This window comes from Cavia porcellus, unplaced genomic scaffold (genome assembly GCF_034190915.1).
Source record: "Cavia porcellus strain 051 isolate PalLab524CR breed Dunkin Hartley unplaced genomic scaffold, mCavPor4.1 scaffold_5, whole genome shotgun sequence".
In the NCBI taxonomy this organism is placed as follows: Eukaryota; Metazoa; Chordata; class Mammalia; order Rodentia; family Caviidae; genus Cavia; species Cavia porcellus.
Genome location: NW_026947488.1, coordinates 61,318,139 through 61,342,406, shown reverse-complemented (window position 1 = coordinate 61,342,406; position 24,268 = coordinate 61,318,139). Strand labels below are relative to the sequence as shown.

The window sequence follows — 24,268 nt, the reverse complement described above, 5'->3', positions numbered from 1 at the left end:
TTGAAGCAGGTTATGAGACAATATGCATAAATATGATTTTTAAAAAAGATTATTGGGTATGTGTCTAGAAGGATGTATTTCAAAGTGATAAGTTCAGTTGTCTCTGGATGATGGATTTTTGTTTTGTTTTGTTTTGAGACTATCCCTATTGTAGTTCAGACTGGTCTTGAACTTACTAGATAGCACTAGCTGGTCTTGAACTCTGAGCAGTTCTCCTGTCTCAGCCTCCTGAATGCTAGGATTACAAGTGTGTGTGTGGTAGGTTTTAGGTAAAGGTTTTTGTATTCTAACTCTTCCATAGGAAAAAATTATCACTTATGTTAAAAGATAAAAGAGGAAAAACACAGCTTTTCCTGTTTATTAAAGTAATAGACATTTACTGTATGAATATTGTACCAAAAACCCAAATTACTTGCAACCTTACTATGCAGAGTGAGAACTCTGGAATATCGTCTTTTAGTTTGTGCAACACACACTTTTTTTACAGTTGAGATTCTGTCAGCTTATCTGCTTTTCATCCATACTGTGTTGATCAATAGTTCACCTCTTTATGTTTGAATAGAATTCCACTGTCTGGACATGTACTGTTTTATCAGTTTCCCAGTTTGATGTATTATTCCAGTTTAGGACTACTAGGAATAATGTTAACTTTCCTGTACAAGTGGATAAGCACTTTTCATGGGGAGATTTCTAGGATGGAATCACTGATTAAGATACTAATTAGACATTTAGCTTCTTAAAAACTGCTGAACATTTCTAAAGAGGTTGTATAATTTTATAGCCCCATCAGCCTGTTTGTTGCATAAAGGTTCCAGTTTCTCTATATCACTACTAACAGGTGGTTGCAGTTCTAGTGGCTGTGAAATACATATCACTGTGGCTTTAATGTGGCTTATCCTAATGCCTAGTGACAGAGCATCTTATCATATGCCTATTTGCTATTTGTACCTCTTATGTAGTATTTAATTATATCACCTGTCCATTTAAAATTGAACTATCTTTATTATTGACTTGTAGGAGTTTACATACTTGGATTATGAATCTTTTTTTTTGCACTAGGAATCAAACTTACAACCTTGTATTTGCCTGGCAGGTGCTTATGCCGTTGAGCTAGATCCCTGGCCCATGGATCCTTTATTAAAATGTTTTAGAAATACTTTCTCTCAATCTTTTCATTTTCTTAACACTATGTTTTTTGTTTTTTTTTTTTTTTGGTATGACGAATTGAACTTAGTACCTTGTGCTTGTCAGGCAGGCACTGTGCCACTGAACTACATCACCACCCTCATAGTGTCTTTAGGAGAAATAGTTTTTCATTTTGAAGGAAGTCTGATATGTCATTTTTTATTGTTTCTGTCTTAAGCAGCTCATCAGGATTTTCCCTTTGATCTGTGTGTATGCTTACTATGTCTTGACTGTTTGCTTTATAATGTCTTGTTTTGTTTGTGGTACTGGGAATCAAACCTAGAGCTCTGCATGTGCTCCACCAATAAGCCCCATCTCCAGCCTAATACAGTAAGCTTTGAAAGAGGGAAGACTGAGTCCTTCAACTTTGTTCTTTATGAAGTGTTTTTGGCTAGGTCAAGACTTTTCATTTCTGGACAGATTTTAACATCAGCTTGTTAATTTCTCCAACGAAAGACTCATAGGATTTTGTTTAGGGGTTTGGGGAGAACTGAGTCTATGACTCATCATGATTTCACTTTTTTTTTTTTTAAACATAAGAGAAATTTAGAATGGCAAATTTACACCAAGTAGCAGGCACTTAACAGCATTCTATTTTTATAAGGCAAAATAATTCAGTTATTACACTGATGTATATCATCTTCAAAGCACCTATAATCTAAGTGCCCTGATGGAAAGGAATAAAGATTTTTAATAAATAATACTAGTTATCTAGACACTGGAGAAGCTGTGTTCAGCAACGGAGAGAACCACTGCTCTCACTGATTTCACATTTGAATAAATGAAATAGTAAACAAATTAATGGTAATTTAAGATAATGACTTGAATGGAAATAGGGAAATAGTGACTGGGGTGAAGGCTAGGTATATCAACTGGGTGCACATGGAACTATGGCCAATGTGCTTCTCTCCTACTTCAATTAAGAGTCCATGCATGTGGTTTGTTCTCTTTTACTCAAAGTTGCTCATTATAAATGTTCTCACAGTAGCTGTTAACACTACAAGGACAAGAAGTCTTCCATCACCTCCCACTCCTGCAGGACCTCCCTTTCAGACTGTTTAGTGCACATGATTCTGTAATGCCAAAGCATCTTGCTTCCTCAAATGACCAGGATGAAGCATACTATGTGCGGTATGTCCCTGACTTTTACTTAGTTTTTGTGTACTAGCTATGTGGATGGTGTACTACTGTGGCAATTATGTAGTGAGAATACAACTTTTTCAAGCTGTTTGTGGCTCTAGTCTCACCTCCATGATTTTCAACATGTCTACTTCCTGAAAAGCCATCCTATTCATTTATCCTGCCCATCCAAAGCTGTCCACTAGGACTCCTGAAACTGCTATGAAACCAAGAATTCCACAATCTTACTAGTTTCCTCAGACACTCCTTTAATGCTCAGTGAGGTGGATGATGAAGTGCCTTCTATAGCCTCTCAAGTATAGCTTTCTGTAGCTCTCTCAAGTACCTTCTCCCCGCCCCCTGCTTTTTTTTTTTTTTTTTTTTTTTTTTGAGACAAGATCTCACTATGTAGTTCACGCTGGCCCTCAACTCACTAGACCAGGATGGCTTCTACCTTGTGGTGATCTTCCTTGCCTCGGCCTTCAGAGTGCTGGTTCACTTTCACCTTCAGAGTTGCAGGTGTGCACCACCATATTTGGCTAAAGTAAATTTCTTACGGCCAGAGATATGAACCCAGCAATGGAATCTAGGCAATAGTCTTATCTTAGGTAGCATGTAGGTTATACTATGTGGGGCTGGAGTTCCCCACTGCCTTGCTCTACAAAAGTTCTTCCAGCATTTAAAAAACCAACCTCTGTGCCAGGCATGGTAGTGCATACCTATTAATACCAGCACTCAGAAGGCTGAAGCAGGAAAATTGCTGTGAAGTTCAAGGCCAGCTTGGGCTACATAGTGAGTTCAAGACCAGTCTGAACTACATAATGAGACCCTGTCTCAAAAAAGCAAATGAATGAACAAACAAAACCACTACCACTAACAACAAAACCTACTTCATATTTTCATCTACTAATAACCTGGCAAATTCATTCAAGGTACTGATACCTACTAATTCAGAATATTCCTCTCTTCTTGTTGCTAGTAGCTCAGAAAAATAAATGTTTTTTACATGGACAATGTATCAGAAAGGAATTCCTTATAGCATCTCTACCAGTCCTTTATAACTTATCACTGAAACATTCCATTTCCAAAATCACAAAAATTCCATTCTCTTTATGAAAATTCCCATTCACCTGCTTGAGAGTCCCTGGTCCAACTGTTCTTCAATCTCTTAAAGCATTCAGCACCATTAACCTCTTTGCTTTCTTTCAGCATCAGATTCCTTAAAGTTTCGATTGGTTCTACAACCTTCCAATAGTTCTGTTACTAGAACACTTACATCCTTTTTCAGTTGATTCTTTTAAAGCCTTCAACTGGAATCCAACAATCCATGTGTACTGTTTCTGTACATTTTAGCAATAATGAACACTATATTTATTTAAGGTCATCTTTAATTTCTCTCAGCACTATTTGGAAACTTTTGGATATAGGTATTATAGTGCTTTTATTATATTCCAAAGTATTCTCGATGAGATTTTGAGTATACTTGCTTTACCTTCATTATTAAACTATTCATTCCTCGTATGTGAAAATACTAATTTCTGTGTACTGAGCATGTACTGAGACTATGCTAACTCAATAGTTCGGACATCTTTCATGTAATTCCTTGTATTGTCTTTATATAGGTCATATCAACTATGAATAAAGCAGTTTCACTGCCTTTCCTATTGGATTTTTCCCCAATAATGGGGAGTGAACATGGCTTTACACCTATCAGGCAAGCAAGTGTACCACTGAGGTATGTCCCCAACTCTCTGAAACATTTTGAGACATGGTCTCAGTGAGTGTCTCAAACTGGCCTTGAACCTTGTTTCAGCCTCCCAACTGGGATTAAAGGTGTATACCGCCATGGCTGACTTTTTCTTGTCTTACTGCAATGGATAGGACCTTCAGGCTTTTGTTTTTTGTACCAGGAATCAAACTCATGACTTCATGCTTACCAGGCAGGCACTGGGCCACCGAGCTATGTCTGGCCCAGTACCTTTGGTTATAATGCTGACTGGAAATGGAGAAGTACAGGAACATCTTTGCTGGTTCCTTATTTGGGGGAAAACATTCAGTTTTTCACCATGAATACATTCACTGCAGGTACCCTCATCAGATTGAAGACAAGCCCTTTTATTTTTACTTGGGTGAGAATTACTGTGAATGGATATTGAATTTTGTTAATGATAACTCTTTTTCCTTTTTCAAGACAGTGTCTCACTATGTACTTCAGCACTATGTAGTTCAGGCTCGCCTTAAATTTAAAGCAATACTCCTGCCTCAGCCTCCTGAATTCTGGGATTATAGGCATGTGTCATCACACTGGCCTTACCATACTTTTTGATTATTTATTAGACTGATAGTAACATTACAGTAATTGATTTTCGTATTTTTAGCCAGCCTTCCACTCTTGGGATAAATCCCACTTAATCATGATGTATAATTTTTTATGTGATGAGCTTGATGTGCTAGTATTCTTTAGGCAGTTTATATTGATGCTCATGAGGAATACTGTGGAAGGCTTTGACAAGGAGTGAGCGGTTAAATTGGGGACAGAAGCACACAGGTTGTGTGAGAAGTGAATGGTTAAAAAAGTGATTAGATTAGTGAGGCATGTTGTGTCTGGCGCGGTCCTTTCTCTTTCGAGAGAAAGCTGCCCAGCCTGAGACAGTTTTTTGGCCAAACTGCTTTTTTCTCGCACACTGATGCTCTAAATAAGAGCTTGAGAGTGAGCAGCTTCAGTGCTGCTCCTGGGATTCTGCCTAACTCGAGCTGCTCTCAGGGGACATGGCCCCTCTGGGTGCTTGGTGGCTGAACTGTGTCTCTTTTCACTCTCTACCTGCCATGGCTGTGCAGTGCAAGGGGATGCTGGTCTGTAGTTATCATTTCTTGGGATGTCTTGGCTTTTTTTGGTATAAGGATAATATTGGCTTTATAAATGAGTACAGAAGTGTTTCTTCTTACTACTATCTTTAAAAAGTATTTGTGAAAGATTGATACTATTTTTTCCTTAAATATTGTACAGAATTCATCAATAAAGTCACCTGGTCCTAGATTTTTCTTGTGGGGAAGACTTAATAACTTAGAATCTTTACTTAAGTCCACTATGATTTTCCATATTTTCTTGTGTTCATTTTGGTAATTTACATTTTTCTAGGATTTTTGTTTCATTTTATCTAAGCTGTGAAATGTAATGAAGTATTGCTTTTCATAATACTACCTTATGATTCTTTTAATTTCTGGGGTGTTTACTGTGATTCTTCTTCCTTTCATTCTCTTTCACTCTTTATTCTGTCTCCCCTTCCCTCCCAACCCTTCTCCTAACCTGATATGGCTGGAGAGCTCTCTTTCTTTTTTAATATTTCCAAAGAACCAACTTTTGGTTTCATCCATTCTCTCACGTAGTTTTACTGTTTTCTATTTTATAGTTTCCTATTATGATTTACTATGTCCTTCTTCCTATTTTTGGCCTTATTTGCTTTTTTTCTAGTTTCAAACAGAAGTTTAGTTATTGAGGTAAGACTTTCTAAAGCCATAAATATCCCTGTAGGAACTACCTTTACCTAAGTGTGGTAGCACACTTGTGTATTCTGAGCACTCAGGACGCTGAGGCAGGAGGACTGCTTTGGGTTTGAGGCCAGGATGCATTACATAGTAACTTCAAGGTCATCTGGAACTAAATAGTGACCTTTACCTCCAAAACAAAACACACCAAAAGCTGCTTCTACTGAATCATGTATATTTTCATGTTCTTTTATCCTCTTTAATTTCTCTCTCGCCATTTCTCTCTCTGTGTATGTGTCTCTGTGTGTGTGTGTGATTTAAGACAGCACCTCACTGTGTAGTCCAGACTGGGCTTGAACTCACTATGCAGTACAGTCCAGCCTTGAATTTGCAATCCTCCTGTCTTACCCTCTCAAGTGATGGCCTGGATTTCCTGTGATTTTTGATTTGACCCATGAGTCCTGAGGGTCTGTTAATTATCAAATATTTTGACATCCCCGGATTTCTGTTTTGACTTCTAATTTAATTAAACTTTAGTCAAATAAGATTTTTATTATTGGAATGTGTTTGTATTTATCTAACAATTTATTGGCCTAACACATGGTCTTTCCTGGAGAAGTTACATGTGCACTTGTAAAAAGTAAATGTTTTTAGTTCTGCAGTATTCTTTAACATTAAATAAAATACACTGACTGTGTTGTTCAAGTTATTCTATCAATTGCTAAATGAGGAGTATTGAAATCTCCAACTGTAACAGTTGATTTTAAAAATTTCTTTCAGAAATATTTTGTGGTTCTAGATTTAAAATTGTTGGAGGATCCTGGGAAAATGGTGGTTGATAGGTAGCAGGGTAGAGAGTCTCTCTGAGAGAAACAATTCAGACACTAAAATTTAACACCATGGAGAAGACCAGATGAAAGGAGAGGGATTCTCATGGCCGGGGAAGAAACTAAGGAGAAAGAAAGAAAGAAAGAAAAAACGTGGATGGAAGGCTGGAGCCACATGTGTTCTCATGGGAGCAGGTCCCAAACTGAAATGGGCGCCTTGGAGTCAGACAACTCATGGTGATGCTGAAGTCATGGTTGCTCTGAAATTGGGGTTTGGTGAGCCTGAGGCACTTGATGGGAGGATGCACTACAATGGAGAACAGAACTGGCGTGGAGAGCTGCACTAACCCACGTGAGTGCTCGGAATTTGGTCCTGTGAGAGGGGGTGACTGGCTGGATGACATATTGGAGTTGGGCAGGATGGGCCTGAACCCAGAACTGCAGTGGACTCAGTTGGCCACTCCTGGCCCAAAGCAGGCTGGTGGGATCTGCTTGGGTTGGGTGATGCACCTGGTTGGGACCCAATGTCCTGAACTGGTGATTTCCGCATGGCACAGACTAATGTGAAGGCACTTGCTGGTTGACTGGCTTGGAAGAGAGGGGCCAGCCCACACTGTCCGTGTGTGCACCTCACTGATCAACAGCAAACTGGAGAGGGCAGCAATCCCCTAGCCAGCATGCTTCAGAAAAACCGTAAGCAATACAGAAAGAACCTGAGACCTCCACCATACACCTGTCTGAAAGAAACCAGAAACATGACAAGAGAAAGAAATAAGAAAAAGCCTCAAGCAGCCAACCCAGGGAATATAATCCAGGACAGGTAAATACAGAAGAGATCGAGGGCAGCAAATGTACAATATTGGACACGGCATCAGCTGACATAAAGAAATATCTTCATGACATCATAGACAAACTCAAATATAAGAAGATTAATAAAAGAAATGCTAAGCACCTCTCAAGAAGACACAGAAGAATGGAGGAACCCAAAAAAAGAAGAGAAACCTTTGATGAAAAATATAAACAAAATCTAGAATACATGAAACAGATTCAAAGAGATTACCAGGAAATTAAAACCTCCATTGAATGCTGGCAAAATTGCTTGACAGAAACTAAAGTCAGACTTTCAAAACTTGAAGATAGGTTTGCAATGTGTGATTGCAAAAGAAAAGATCTCTTAAAAATAACAAGGAACCAGGAAGTAATAATACAAAGGCTAGAAGATGACAAGATCTATAACTTAAGAATAAAAAATGTGAGTGAAGAAGCAGGGGTAAACACAAATGAAATACAAAGGCTACTCACATAATTAAGGAAAACTTCCCAAGCAATAGAAAAGGAAATGATACTCATATATATATGAGGCATACAGAACTCCAGCCAGCTACAACCAAAACAGATCTACACTGACATATAATAATAATAATGAAAATAATAATAATAATAATAAAGATCCCAGAAATTCATCACAAGAACAGAATATTAAAAGCTGTCAGAGAAAAGAAACAGATCACCTATAAAGGAAAACCCATCAAAATCATGACAGATTTCTTGACATAAACCATCAAATCAATAAGAGTTTGGAGTGAAGTATTCCAAGCCCTGAAAGAAAATAACCTCCAATCCAGATTGGTGTCTGCAAAACTGTCTCTCAAAATTAATAGAGAAACAAAATGCTTCCATGACAAAGAAGAAGTAAGGGAGTTCATGACCACCAATCCAACCCTACAAAAAATACTGAAGGACATTCTAGAGAGAGAGGAAAAAATCACCAGGATTCCAGGAACAGTGGCAGAGAGGCCTCAATAAATAGGGAAGACAATCGAATGAAGGAGAAAAAGACAACGAACAGCAGAAAAATAGCATTACAGAGATGAGGTGGAGGAGACTGGCTATAATCTCTAACATAGATGGCCTTGATACACTAACAGAAAGAAACACAGTAGTAGGCAGAGTAGATCAGGAGATAGGGTCAATCGAGATGCTCTGTAGAGGAAATATAATCAACCTGAAAGAGGTTTTATGAACCAAAAGTCAAAGATGAGAAAACAATGCTCTATGTGACAGGAAACCAGAGAGAAATGGGGACAGCTTGTCCAGCAGCTGCAGATAGGTTGGAAAGACATGACACTTTTTGTGCAGTGGAAGGAAAACCTTGAGGCTTTAGTAAGTAAAGGAATACAACTCAAGATCAAGCTCAAAGGTAAGAAGGTTCAGAACCACTTAGGTAGATAGCAGGTTGCCCCCCTAATCTAAAAACTAACAGAGTTTGTGGGACTCAAAATGTACAAAGCACCCTGTGAAAATGAAAGGGGAGGAATTGTCTAAAAAAAGGAATGAAGAGGACATTGTTAATAGTGTATTAGGATTTAAAATCCACATTATTCTGTTTAGTTTGATTTTATTCTGTTCAGTCTGTCTACTTGTATTAGATTTGAGGGCACCAACAGCTATTCCAAAAATAGCAGGATATACTATGATAACCATCCTTAATTTCCTGTTAACTAATCTGAAGCCCTGTATTACTTATACTGTCTTACTATGACTGATCTTATTTGAATCTGGTTTGTTAGATCACTGTTTTGCCTTGACTGATTTTATTTGAATCTGGTATCAAGTCTGAGAGTGGAGGCAACTACTCTGAAGATGACAAGATGTAATAAGATACCCATTCCGGTTTCATTATTAACTGCTTTTGAAGTCCTACAATGTCTCCAACATTTTGTTTTTATTACTGCTATGTTCAATTATACTATACCTGATGATATAGACAATTCTGTTGAAATTAATAAGAGACATCACAGTACCTACTGTAGATCACCTAGTATTGTGGTTTTATATGTCTTGTTTTGTGTTTTTCTAGGAATTTGTTTTGTTTTGTTTTGATTTTTTGCCTCTAATATAGAAAGGATAGGTATACATGTAGAGACTCATGCATGTGTAGAACTTCTAAACAGTTTACAAGAATTGATTATATAACACATGATGAAATGAACAGATACTCTGAAGAAAAAGAAACACTTAGGTACCCAGTGCTAATTCTATAGTGTCATGATATAAAATCTAGCTATACTATTATTCTTTGTTCAGGGTGATATTAGTCTATTTTGTTTAATTTCAACATATGTGAAGGTATAGGCAGCTATTTGGAAGAGAACAAGAGACTTTATGGGAGCCATTGTTGACTTCCCTATTGTCTGGTCTTGAAGACCTAAAATGCCTTCATCATCCTGTTCTGATCAGGTTAATACTATTTTGTTCAGTATGAATTCACTGTGTGTAAAGATATGGACAACTATTTGGAAGAAAACAAGAGACAATATGATAGACAGTGAAGATCTCCGGTGGTCTTGCTTTGAAATCTGTGTTTCTTAAATTGTTTTCTTATGGTCTGTTTTGTTCTGTTTAATTTTACCCTCTTTAAAAAGATAGATTTAAAATTGTCAAGCATGGCTACCACATTTTAATGTTTGTGAAATAATAATTTTCATGTTTATTTCCTGGATGAAATTTTTGTTTGTTCACTGTTATAGAATTGGACATGGTGGTCCATGCCTGTAATCCTGGCAAAAAACCCTCGAAAAACAGAGAACTTAAACCAAAAACAAAACAAAGAGGAAATTGGGAAATATTTATCTTCTTACTGTTGACTTTGAAGAATTCTACCTATAAACAAGTAATATTGGTCATATTATGCAACCCAGTTTGTGATACAGAATTTGGCATTTTTAATTTTTATTTTTTGTACCAGGAATTGAACTCACGACCTCATGTTTCCCAAGCTGGCACATATGCCACTGAGCTAAACCCCCTGCCCAGAATTTGGCATTTTAAAAATGTCTTCAAATATGTTAATTTCTTTTAAAATCTCTCCCATTATTTGTATGCTTCTGAAATCCACTTATTAGCATGCATACACACTACTTTAATACCCACTTTTTCACCCCACCATCTAAAACCAACATCTCACTGACTAGTCTTTTCCTGACACATTTAAGATGTCATATTTAGAACAGAGTTGTTAAATACTTTAAATCATCTGTAGGTTGATTATAATACAAAACAAATGCTTTCTCATATCTTAGGAAATGACAAGAAAAAATGTCTGTGCATGTTCAGTATACATTTTTTCTGAGATATTTCAGATGCATAACCCACAGATACAGAAGGCCCTAACTTGTTATGCCTAAATTTGTTTTGGCATGAGTAGTATACTGGGTTAATACTATGGGTTTACCACCTCCCCTGTCTGTATCTTTGTTTCTTTTCAAAATTCACTGCTATTCTTGTGTCCTTACTGTTACACGTGGATTTTGGACTCAGCTTCTCAAGTTCCACAGTGTAATTGGGGGGATTGTATTAAACTAATTTTAACATGGCAACAAGTCTTTGTATCCTTTAGTAAACTTTTATAGCATTCTTCATAAATATTTTTCAAGTCACTTTTTTCTCTTGCTACTGTGAAGAGGAATTTTCCCCTGTAACACTAACTGGTTACTTTCCGGAGATGGAATTAATACCCTTTATTTATTAAGATGGGGTGGTCTTAGTTTGCTTAGTTTGTTTTTTCCTTTTTTTTTTTTAAACAACGGAAGATGATTTACTGGAAGGTGGGGGAAAAGGGGAAGACAGAGAGAGACATGGCAGACAGCTACTCTGGACAAGTAGGGAGTATTCAAAAGGGAAATACTCCAGTCTCTTCAGTTTTAAGAGTATTTTTCCCCCAAACTGGGCTTAGCAGTATATGCAGGTAATCATAGCTACTTGGAGACTAGGGCAGGAGGACATTTGTACCCAGAGTTCAAGACTAGCTTGGGCAATACAGCAAGACCCAATTTGAAAGTTTTCCATTTCATTTTTGTTCTTCTAGTAAACTTAAAATTTTAAGATAGCCACTGATAAATATAAATTTATTGGTAGCTATAATCTTTACTTAATGAAGAACCTCAGCATACTGTTCCAATCCTTTTAGTTGTTAACAGTATTTCTATTCAATACTTTTCTTTTCCTGCAAGTGAATCTTATTACTTTTACTGCTCATAATTTTTTTTTTAAGTGTTGGGGACTGAATCTAGGGCCTTGAACATGTTAAGCATGTAGTCCATTATGAGCTGCACTCCCAGCCCATGACTGACCTGATATTCCACTATTTCCTCTAAGATCTATTTACATTCTTAGCTTATTTTTAAACTTAATTTTAAAGTTATTATTGTTTGGTTTTTTGAGTCACAGTCTTGCCATACAATTCAAGCTGGTCTTCACTATGTAGCCCAAGCTGATTTCAAACTTGCAGTGAGCCTCTTACCTAGTGCTTGGATAACAGGCCCGTGCTGCCATCTTGGCTATTTATCTTCTTGATGAGATACACCATCTAACATTTCTTTCAGATATGGTCTGTGGGAGGTAAATAAACTTTCTGCATATCTGAAACTCTGAAAATGTTTTTACTTGATCTTCACATTTCATTAGGCAGAGAATTCTAAGTTCAAAGTTAATCTCTCTGCAGTACTTAAATAATATTGCTCCATTCATTTTTTGTTGATTTGGGGCTAGGGGTTTAGCTCAGCGGCATAAGTGCCTGCCTTGCAAGCAGGCAGTCCTGAGTTCGATCCCTGGTACCAATAAAAAAGAAAACATTTTTGTTGATTTATTTTTGTTCTGGTTTTTAGTTCTTTAGTTTTTGTGATCTTCATTTTGACTCTAAATGTAGGGATCAACAAATTACAGCCTCTGGACCAAAACTGTCGTGTCGCCTGTTTTGGTACAACCTATAATCTAAAAATACTTTTACCTTTTTAAATTTGGAAAAAGATCAGGTGTGGCGGCACATGCCTGTAATCCCATCATTCACTAAGGAGGCTAAGGCAGGTTTGCTGTGAGCTGAAGGTCAGTCTGGATTATGTAATGAGACCCGGTCTCAACCCCACTTTTCCAAAACCAAAATAAAAGCCCCCTCCAAAAGGCTTGAAAAATATCAAAAGAATATTTTGTGATGTGCAAAGGGATATGAAATCAGTATCTCAGTATTGGCAGGGTCTTTAATTATACTGTCATGGATACCTTGATTTTCTTTCTTTTTTTTTTTTTTTTTTTTTTGTCTTTTTCCTTTTTATCAGTACCGGGGACCGAACTCACGACTGCCTGCTTGCAAGGCAGGCGTTTATGCCGCTGAGCTAAATCCCCAGCCCCTGATACCTTGATTTTCTAAATAGATTAAAAATGTGTACCTTTTATGATCATTTTGACTTTTGGAGATAATCCAGAAATCACAGTGCCAGAGCTAATGAATAACATGATTAAGGACACAAAGTAATGTTTTTATGAGGTTGCAGTTCTGTTGAATGGCACTATCACATCTTGGAAAGACCCAAAAAAGGGCTTTCTAGAAGTGCTTTAGAAAGTGGCAAGAATGATGGAATGTGTTTGAAGAGAAGTGTGTTCTTTGAGAATAATTAATGACAGTGTGTCACACACATTGTGTTTTTTGATCACCCCTTGTATTTATGACCTGGTTAACCGATTACTCATTTCTGACTGTATGCATTCCTTATGGCTTGTGTCTAGATGTTCCCCCAAAGCCTTATGTAGTCATAAATGGGCTTTTCAGAGACACCCTAAAGGTAGGCAGCCTGGATAAAATATAAGGAATGGAGGGCTGCTGTGGTCACTTGCTGCTTGTGGCTTCACTGCTTTGCTGTCTTCCTGCATCCTGCCCTCCATGGACTGTTTTTCCTTTGTGATGCTCCTCTGCCAAGCCACCCTGCCAACTATTAACTGAAACCTCTACAAACTGTGAGCTAAATAAACTTTTCCTCCTTTGCCCCTGGTCAGATACTTTGTCTCAGCAATGAGCAAAGCTAAGGCAGAATTTTTCCACTTGCTTACATAGCTTAAAATCTAGGAATTATTTGGCTGTTCTTTCTGCTGCTTTCTAAAAGGATGTTATCCCAATCAAAAAAAAGATTTTAGTTGTGTCATCCTGAGCAGCCCAATAACCGCAGTTTTCATTATTTTAATTTTTTTTAACTGAGCAGTTGCACATTATCTTACTGAAGCCTCACAACAGCCCAACCTGGTGGCAGTTATCTTCCACCTTATTTTACAGATGTGGAAGCGAAGGGCCCAAGAGCACAAATAAATTGCCCAAGTCTCACAATTCACACTCCAGCAGCCAGACCCTGGGCCCAGGTTTGGCTAGCAGGCACCAGCTATGTGACTCTGTCCCCACTTGGAGGACACAGCAAGCCTCACACAGCCTCATCATGGGCTGTTTTCCCACAAGCCGTGCCATGCGACAGCCAAGGAATGGAGCCAGCAGTTAGAACGCAGCAGTGATCTAAGCTTTCGCGGTAGGAAATTAGAAAAAGAAGAGCAACCTAAATCTTAAACAGCACATGGAAGAAATCATCAAGATTTAAGAGGAAATAAAGGCAACAAAAACAGTAAACAGAAAGGAGATTAGCAAAACCAAAAGTTGATTTTTAAAAGATAAACTCTGACAAAAACCTTAGCTCAAATGACTAATAAGAGAAGAAACTAACTAGATTCAGTAAATATTGAGGCCGTCACTCCTGAATTCACAGAAATAAAAGGGACTATTAGCCAGGTGTGGTGTGCATGCCTGGAATCCTGGTTAATTATGAGGCTAAGACAGGAAGACCACAAGTTTGAGCCCATCCTAAACAATTTAGTGAGATCCAGTCTCAAAATTTAAAAATAAAGGAGGTGGGGGGCCTCTGGAGGTGCAGGTCAGTGTGAAGGCCCTGGGTTCAATTTCAAGCACCGCAAAAAGGAAGGAAGGAAGGAAGGAAGGAAAAAAAGGAAAGAAAGAAAAGGAGCTTGACTTTATGGCCCGCTAGTATACTCTTATCCTGTAGGAAGCTGAAGCAGGAGAATTACAAGTTTGAGGCTATCCTAGACTATATGGTGAGACCCTCTATTATTTTAATTTTTAAGACACTGCCTCAATACTCTGATATTTATTCTTATCCTTTGAAAACAATAAATATATTTGCTTTGATGTCTTATTTTGGTTGCTGTGTTGTCTTCCAAGGGTGAAAGTTCTTGCATAGATTATTATTATTGTTTTTTTTTTTTTTTAAGACAGGGTCTTTTATAGTTTAGGCTGTCCTTGAACTTATGTACTCCTTCTGCCTCAGCCTCCCGAGTGCTGGGATTAGAGGTTTGTGTGAGTATTGGTATTTTTTACTGTGTTGTATTTCTCTGCTTTTCTGTATAGATGAGGACAGACCAACTACATAAAAGGAAGCAGGCAAGGCTGGTATCATCTGTGCTGTGCTACTGGGATGTGGATCTTTCAGTGACCAGGTTTTTGCTGTGCAGGCTCTTGCATTCATTGCTTCTGTCTCTTCCTCAGGAGCAGGGTGGTGTACACAGGGTCACCTACTTGGATGCTGCTGCTTTGGGTCTCCTTATTCTAGATAGCAGTCAGATTCAGGTCTGGATTAATAAGTGATGCTCCCATTATCTGTAACAGTTATCTTTTGCATTCTATTAAAGAGAATGTAGACTGCTGTGTCCTTCAGTCTGACCCTGTCTCCTTTTCCATTTTAGTGGTCCCTGGAAGTTTCTCTTCTTTCTTTAAGTGGTGCTCTGCATTTCTTATTTTCGTAAGATGTGACACTGGAAACCATAGCAATGCTCACTCTACTTCCTTGAAAATAAAAGCTTTTCTATATTACTGCTTTTTAAAAAAAAAAACAGGTTTTGTTTGGCATATAGTATGTATTTTATAAATGGTCTGTGACATAAATCACAAAGGTATTTTTATCCATTTTCAGGAAATAGTTTACCATGTCTACAAATAACATATCTCAATTTCCCATTTTTTTCCTTCAAAAGTCTGATTTTAGGACAACTATTTTAAGGAACCTTAATTCATTTAATATTCAAGTGTTTCAGTTTGTCTTTTGGTTATATGATTATTATTTTTTTTTTTTTTTGGTCTTTTTCATTTTCATTTTTATCGGTATAGGGATCGAACTCACGACTGCCTGCTTGCAAGGCAGGCGCTTATGCTGCTGAGCTAAATCCCCAGCCTTCGATAATGTTGTTTTTAAAAGGCTTAAATTGGCTGGGGATTTAGCCCAGTGGCACAAGAGCCTGCCTGGTAAGCATGAGGTCATGAGTTCGATCCCTGGTAGCAAAACAAACAAAACAAGACAACAACAACAAAAGAAAGGGCTCAAGGGTACTATATTACTTTCAATTCTTACTTGTTTAAAAATACCCATCTGTGTCTTTATGCATGAATATTACCTTGGTTTAGTATGAAATTCTCAGGTTAAAATGTCTTTCTATGGGAGCTATGCCCCACCAAGTGAGAAAGCAGACCTAAAACTGAGTGGTGCCCTGGCCCCAGCGGAGCACAACATGAAGAAGTGGAGGCCAAGAAGAACCCATTGACCCAATCCTGGGTGAAGACAACACTCTTGGAGAGAAAAGGCAGTTGGACCCCATTTCTGTCGACCTCATGTCCAGCAGCCCACTTGCAACCCTGCCTTGTGGCCTACATCATGCAGAGAACCCAGGACTGATGGTGTCTGCCATCTACCAACAGTAAGGGTTGGGGGGCTGGAGGTTTAGCTCAGTGGCATAAGCACCTGCCTTGGAAGCAGGCAGTCGTGAGTTCGATCCCCGGTACTGATAAAAAGGAAAAAGACAAACAAACAAACAAACAAACAAACAAAAAAAACCAGTAAGGGTTGGATGGTAACTACAGTCTAGGGGAACAAACAGAGGAGCCCTAGGGCAAGGAGGGTCCTCAGAGACCTGTAGGCCCTAAAGCTAGGCGTAGAAAATTGAGTCTGGCTGGATCCTGAGCCTGCAAATCCTGCAAAGAAACCACTCATTCAATCAATAACATATTTATCGTCACAGCACTCAAGAGGCCAAGGGAGGATGTCTGCTTCAAATTCGAGGCCAGCTTGGGCTACACAGTGAGTTCAAGCCCAACCTTGACTATACAGCAAGACTGTGTCTCAAAACACCCAACTGACCAGTGGACCAACCAACCAACTAACCAAAAAGCAAAAAAGACACAGAAGACAAAACAACAAAATGGCTCCCCAAACTCCTGACACCCCCAAAGCTGATCCATTGTGCAGCAAAGGGGAGGAAACCAAAAGCCTCACACTTAAGTTATCTGAGATAGTACAGGGAGAGATGAAAAAATAGTTCAATAAGCAATTGGTAATATTACAGAAGATATAAATACTAAGATACTGCGCCAATTTAACTAAACTGAGTTTAGAGGCACTAATCAAAGTGAGTGGACCTAAACAAAACAATGTAAAACATGCATGACCAGCACAGAAAAGAATTAGCATCCAAAAAAGGGCTCCAAATAGAAACTCGGGAGATTAAAAATTTTGTTGAATGTACGGGTGACAAATGTGACAAATGTGAGGACAGTTTCAGAACTATAAGACGAGGGGCTGTTGTCAGTGACCAATTAAAGAGACCTTAAAAACAACAAAAGAATATGAGATGGATTGGTAGCTCCTGGTTGACATAAAAGACTAATCAAGATTAATTGGAATTAGTGAAAAAAAAAAAACAAGACAGCATAAATGACATAAACATCCAGTTTACTGCAATAGGTGAAAACTTAGGCTACATAGTGAGTTGAGGGCAAGAATGAACTCACCTAGTGAGACCCTGTCTCAAAACAAAACAAAACAAAATAAACCCCTCAATCTTTCAACTAAGGTGAAAGAATTTAACATATAGATAGTTAGATGAGGCATATAGAACCCAAAAAATCACAATGAGAAAAGAACCTCTCCATGACACATCATAGGCAAAATCTTGGAAATCCGACAAGACAGAACCTTAAAAGCAGAGAAAAGCAGCAAATTACTTGTAAAGGAAAACCCATTAAACTTGCAGCATACTTCTCAGCCTAAATCTCCTAGACAGCTTGGAGTAAAAGTTTGAAGCACTAAAAGAAAAACAATTTCCATTTCAGCCTGACCTGCAAAACTATGAAATTCATGACCATTACGAAGAATTCTCAAAGATATCCTAAAAGAGACAAAGAAGCAAACTATGACAGAAAGTTTAATAGAATGAATGTATCAGGTAGAAGGGAAAGACAGGGAATCAGTAACAGGAAAACAAGACAATGACAGGAGTAAGTCAATATCCATCAGTAACAACTCTCAGAGTGAATGATCTAAATTCCCCAGGTCAAAAGAACAGATTGGAAGAATGGCTCAAGGAACAAAATCCAATTTAATTACAAAAAACCTCACAGACTAAACATAAAAGTATGGAAAACAGAGTTCCATGTAACAGCAACCTAAATATAGCAGCTACATTATATCCAGACAGGACTTCAAGTCAAAACTGATCAAAAGAGGCAAAGAAGGTCATTACACATTTGGTTAAGGGAACAATTCAACAGGGAGGTAATTATTAACATACATGTACCAAATAGTTGTGCCCAACTTCATAAAACAAATTCTACTGGACATAAAAATATACTAATTTAGTCGGAGAATCTCAATGCCACTATCACAAAGAGATAGATTCACTAAATAGTCACAAAAAAAAAATCAACAAAGAGATATCAGAGTTGAACAGATGGACTTAATAGATATATATGGACCATTCCACCCAAAAACAAAACACACATTCTTTTTTTTTTTTTTTTTTTTTTTCTTTTTCCTATTTATTGGTACCGGGGATTGAACTCACAACTGCCCACTTGCAAGGCAGGCACTTATGCCGCTGAGCTAAATCCCCAGCCCCTAAAATACACATTCTTTTCAGCAGCCATAGAACTGTCTCCAAAACAGATCACATACTGGCCAATGAATCAGCCTTCAGTAAATGTAAAATAATTGAAACTATATCATGTGTATTGTCAGATTGCAGCACCATAATTTTAGAAATCAGCAACAAACCAAAACTCAGAAATTATGCAAATGCATGTAAACTAAACAATACATTCTTTTTTGGTACCAGGGATCCAACTCACGACCTAGGGCTTGCCAGACAGGCATTCACGCTGCTGAGCTAAATCCCCAGCCCCAACAATACATTCTTAAGTAAACAAAAGGCTACAGAAGAAATCAAGGAAGAAATAAAATAGTTTCTAAAACTAAATAATAATGTCAGTACAATACATGAGAACTTATGGAACACAATAAAAACAGTCTCAAGAGGGAAGTTTAGAGCTATGAATGCCCAAATCACAAAAACAGAACAAACCAAAGTAAATAAATCAGCAATACAAGGTTCTAGAAAAACAAGAACAAATTCAAAGCTAGTACAAGGAAGGAAATTAGAAAGGTTGGAGCAGAAATCAGTAAAATTTGGGTTAAAAAGAAGAGTTACAAAGAATTAATGAGTCTAAGAGTTAGTTCTCTGAAAGAAAACAGCCAGTCCCACAAGGAGAGAGAGAGAGAGAGAGAGAGAGAGAGAGAGAGAGAGAGAGAGAGAGAGAGAAAGAAACAAGACCCAAATCAATGCAAATAAAAACACAAAATTACAATGGAATTTATTGAAATAAAAAGCATTACAACTACTTCATAAACCTGTATGCCAATACAATGGAAAGTTCAGAAGAAATGGATAGATTCCTAGATATGAATTACCAAAACTGAACCAAGAATATTAAAAAACTGAATAATCCAGTAACAGTCAGTGAAGTTGAAGTAGTGATAAACAACCTACCACCTAAGCATAGCCCAAGTCTGTGTGGGTTACTACTGAATTCTATAAAAACTTAAGCCAAAACTAATCAAAGAGGCAAAGAAGGCTACCACTTATTGGCTAAGGGAACAATCCAACAGGAAGATTTGAATGAAATTGAAAGTAAGTTGTCCAGCCTCATTCCAGGGAGTTACCATTATCTTGATTCCAAAACCACACAAGGATCCAACCAAAAAAACAACTATAGACCAATCTCTTTAATAAATATACATAAAAAAACTTCAACAAGATACTGCCAAGCAAAATAATGCATGAATCATCAAAAAGATACATCATAACCAAGAAGCCTTCATCCCAGGGATGCATGGATGGTTCAACATATGCAAATCAATAAATGTAATACACTGCATAAAGAGAAACAAGAACCAAATACATTATCATTTCAATAGACACAAAAAAGCCTTTGACAAAAATCCAGTATCTTTTAATGATGAAAACACTGAAGAAAATAGACGTAGAAAGACTATTTCAATTTGATAAGAGCCATTTATGACAAAATTTACTTCTATTTTTTTGGTACCAGGGATCAAATTCATGACGTTGTGCTTGCCAGGCAGATGCGCATGCTGCTGAGTGATAGCCCCAGCCAAAATCTACTTCTGATGTTGTATTAAATGGGGAAAATCTGAAAGCTTTCCTTCTAAAATCAGGAACAACGTAAGGAAGTCCTCCATCACTACTCGCATTCAACACAGTACATACTTGAAAGGTTATTAAGAGCAAATTAGGAAAGAAAATGAAATAAAAGGGATGTGTATAGGAAACAAAAAAGTCAGATTACCACTATTTGCAGATAACATGATTCTCTACATAGGAGAGATATAATCCACTAGAGAGAAAATCCACTAGAGAAATAATCCACTAAAAATTCTTAGTAATTAGAATTAATAACCATATTCAGTAATGTGGCAAGATGCAAAATCAATATACAAAAATCATTAGTGTTCCTGTATACTAATAATGAATTCATTTGAAAAGAAATTAGGGAAAAATAGCTGGGTGTGGTGGTGCATTCCTGTAATCCCAGCACTTGGGAGGCTGAGGCAGGAGAACTGTTTGCAAGTTCGAGACCAGCCTGGGGTACAAAGTGAGTTAAGAAGCCAGTTCGAACTGTGTAGCAAGATCCTGTCTCAAAAAACAAAAAGACATTGAAGACATCATGGTACAGTCTCTGTGTAAGACTACTACACATTACCTACTAGGCTCAGTATTTCCTGTTTATCCCTCCAGATCTACTCTTCCCTTAGTTCTTTGCCCCATGCCCTTAGAAGCTGATATCAATGGACATCAGGGGTTTCCTGTGTTTTCTTTCTGATTGGAGGCCAAAAGGAACCATCAGCAGGCCACTAAAAGATATGAAGAGAATGAAGTTTGGTATTTTCACTAGCAGCTCCCTAGGGTGGGTTGCTCTGAGTTAGTAAAATCACATTATCAGTGAACTTTGCAGGTCCTACCAGGTACCCCTTTCTATATATCTATTATGTTTAGGTTCTGCTGCTGATTTCATCTTCTTGTCCCACTAGGCCTGTGCATGGAAATGATACCCCATGGTTGCTTATTCTGGGTGTCTGCATCACTGCTTGGTTTCTCTGAAACTTATGTCTTTGCAAACTCCTTTAAGGTTGCTTATCTGTTTGCTTCGGTTTTAGGAATTTATTCTGTGTATGTTTATAATGACATGTACCAGGGCGATCTGTTGCAACAGTGTAATTTCTAATATAGGTGAAATGTTACAAATATAACATCAACAGAGGACTGCAAAAAACAACGTGACTACACAGTAGAATATTACGAAGCTATACAAAAATGAGTCATTAGATACACTATGCAATACTCTCAAGTAAAAAAGTGTGGATAAAGCATGGTACCAAACAAGGAATACTGTGTGCTCCATTTGAGTAACAAAAATAATGTATATGCATTTGCATATACAAAGAGGACCAAGGAAGAGTTAGTGGAACTGCTAAACGAGTCAATACAAAACGATGGAAAAAGTTGTCAAATTATAAAACTTCTGTAAAGTGCCAACTGGTAAAATTCTTGCATAATTTGATTTCTTAACATGATCCCTTTATGGAATTTTTCCTACTAGCATAAATTAGAGTTATTTCTTATTCAGGACTGCATGTTCAAAAACCATGCATGCTGATAATTTATTTTAAACATGATTACTTTATTATTGAAAGGAGCTTCAGCTCCTTTATCTATAGGGTTTACTGTTGTCACAAAAGTAGCAGTATGACTGCTCCAGGATCTTTGTTTCCATAAAGATGTGACTTACTAAAAAGAAATGGGATGTGAGAAGACTGTCGGGAAGTTGGTGAAGAAACTGGGAGAATATTGTTGGGAGAAGAATTCACTTAACAGTTAAATCAGTCATTTTATGCTCTTTAAAAGAATAAAAAATAGAAAGACATTTTTGAATGTGGTTTTCATACTCCTGACATGGGCACTCCTGTTCAAAAGTTCAACAAGACACAGGGCACTCACTCACCTTTCTTGAAACTGTGCTTGGGCAGATTCCTCTGCAACGAGAGTCTCATACTCCTCAGCTGCAAACCTGTCCCAGTCTGAGGGCTCGGGCCCATCGTTCTCAACATCCTGGTCAGAAAGAATGTACCGGACGCAAGTCAGCAAAGACAGAACCGGAATAGGTCATCACAAACATACACTGCAGAGGACTTATCTGAAAGTGTGTCAACACCTTAAACAAGGTGTTAGGTATCTCCTATGATTTCCTACACTTCAAATCACAAAATTATAATAAAGTGTTTTGCAGCTAGATTTTTCATATGTCCAGAGTCTTTTTTGGTACTAGGGAATCAAAGCTGGAGGTTCTTTACACCTGAGCTACATTCCTAGCCCTTTTTTTGAGACAAAGGCTTGCTAAATTATCTAGGCCACATTTAAACTTGTGATCTGTCTGCCTCAGCCTCCAAAAATGTTGGGATTACAGTTGTGTACCACTGCACCTGGGTTTAAATCAAGAGGTGTTTTTGTTTTTCTGAAGCCTGATGACTGAATTTATTTATGGCCTTATCACTGAGCTATGTCACCAGCCCTCTTTTTAACTTTGAAACACAGTCTTGCTAACTTGTTAAACTGCCTTTTTTGTCTTGAATTTTCAATCTTGCTGCTTCAGCCTCCCAGGATGGTGGATTATAGGTGTGTACCGCCATGCCCAGGCCATGTCTAGATTCTTTAGCTTGTAATGAGACCTTTTTCCATTTCCTTCCCCCAGCACTTTGGAAAGCAGCCATCTGGAATGACTGTGGTCTGTAATCACCCACCCAAAATTTAGAAATTTGTATTGTTTCTTTAAAAGCCACTTCAGTTGCCATATCACTTGTGATATCTTCCTGCAAACAGCCTTTCTCTCCCCAAATCATTTCTTTCTATATGCTTTGGTTGCCACCTTTTGCTCTTTGTCAGTTCCATATACTCAGTAACTCTTCAACATAGCACTGAGAATTTATCAAGCATTTTCTTTTTTTTTCTTTTTGGTACTGAGGATCAAACTCATGCTTGTCAGAAAGGCACTTATGCCGTTGATCTAAATACCTGGCGAGCACTTTCTTACTAACAATCCTCTTCACATATATGAACAAATATAGGTAACTGGCACCTCATATAAAGTGAAAGTTAAAAGTGGAACATAAAATAAATGAAGGAGATGAAGGCCATACATTTTTATTCAGCAGTGGGCAATGTCTTGGGTTATAGGTTTTCCAGGCAAAATGTCTTCCCACATTGAGAATGAGTGAGTACTGCCCTGGGCTTAGGGTCAGTTATACCTAGAAGAACAGGAGTATCTTGGCCATATAGTGGTCACATGATTTCTTACTGTGTATAATCAGTTTTAAGACCCTCTCTTCTTTACCCTTTTAATATGCCTGAAATTGCCATGCATTTCAGATGTATAATCAGCATATATCCATATATATATATATATATATACATATATATATATATATATATGCTTTTCTTTGCTTAGAGGTATATAAGATAATAGAGCTTGATGAATTCAAGAAAATGTATCTGGGCAAACATCTATAATGTTGGCACTCAGGAGGCTGAGGCAGGAAGATAGCCATAAATTTGAGGTCAGCCTGGGCTATATAGAGAAATTGTATCAAAATACCAAAAAATTTTTTCAGTGAAATATAATGTTGACTTTAGCTGGCAATAAAGCACCTTGCTGTTTCCCAAGGTCATCTGCAGAGCATTTGTTCTTAGAAAGTTATCTTCATATTTTTATTGTTATTTAGGTCAAACCATTATGCAACACATGGAAGAAAAACAAAAACTGCAAAAGCTTCTTGTACTGTCACTCAAGTGAAACGATTCTTTTCTATCAACATAATTTTTACTTTTTAAACCAGGGAATGGGAAGAGCAAACAGTAATACTGTTTTTGTTTTGGACATGAATTAAACATTTTTTATTTTACTTTTGGTTTTTGAGGCAGAGTCTTTCTATGTAGCTCAGGCTAGCCTTGAACTCCAGGCAATCCTCCTGCCTCAACTTTCTGAGTCCTGGGATTATAGGTGTGTGCCACACCCCTGACTGGACATGGATTATGTTTCCAGGTTTATTGAGGGTCTACAGGTTTTTTGGCAGGGGAAGGGTGCCCATCTTTATTCATATGCAGAACAATATTTAAAACTGAAGCCCCTGGACAGCAATCATTAACACCTGAAAAATGCTCTGTTATCTGAAAGTATCTATTGTGGAGAGCTTTTAGTTTTTACTAGGGAAAGTTATTTACCCAGAATCCTGAAAATGCACAGTAAATTAAGTCAAGGCCAGTACAGATATGCCTACTAATATATTTTTAAAAGAAGGACAAATTTTTTTAAAAGTAATATACAGCACTGGCTGGCCTTGAAGCATGGTGATCCTCCTGCCTCAGCT

At 37.7% G+C, this 24,268-nt stretch overlaps 1 protein-coding gene across 4 annotated transcripts in view; it reads right to left on the bottom strand.

Annotated features, from left to right (window-relative positions):
- Ppp2r3a (protein phosphatase 2 regulatory subunit B''alpha) overlaps positions 1–24,268 on the bottom strand; it is a 161,984-nt gene that overhangs the window by 9,009 nt on the left and 128,707 nt on the right. For 3 of the 4 annotated variants that reach the window (XM_063249039.1, XM_063249040.1, XM_063249042.1), the window contains one exon: positions 21,850–21,956. In XM_063249039.1, coding sequence (XP_063105109.1) covers positions 21,850–21,956 — 107 coding nt within the window. Of the gene's footprint in view, positions 1–10,339; positions 12,009–21,849; positions 21,957–24,268 lie in introns of those variants that run through there. The other variant, XM_063249041.1, reaches the window with a different exon arrangement.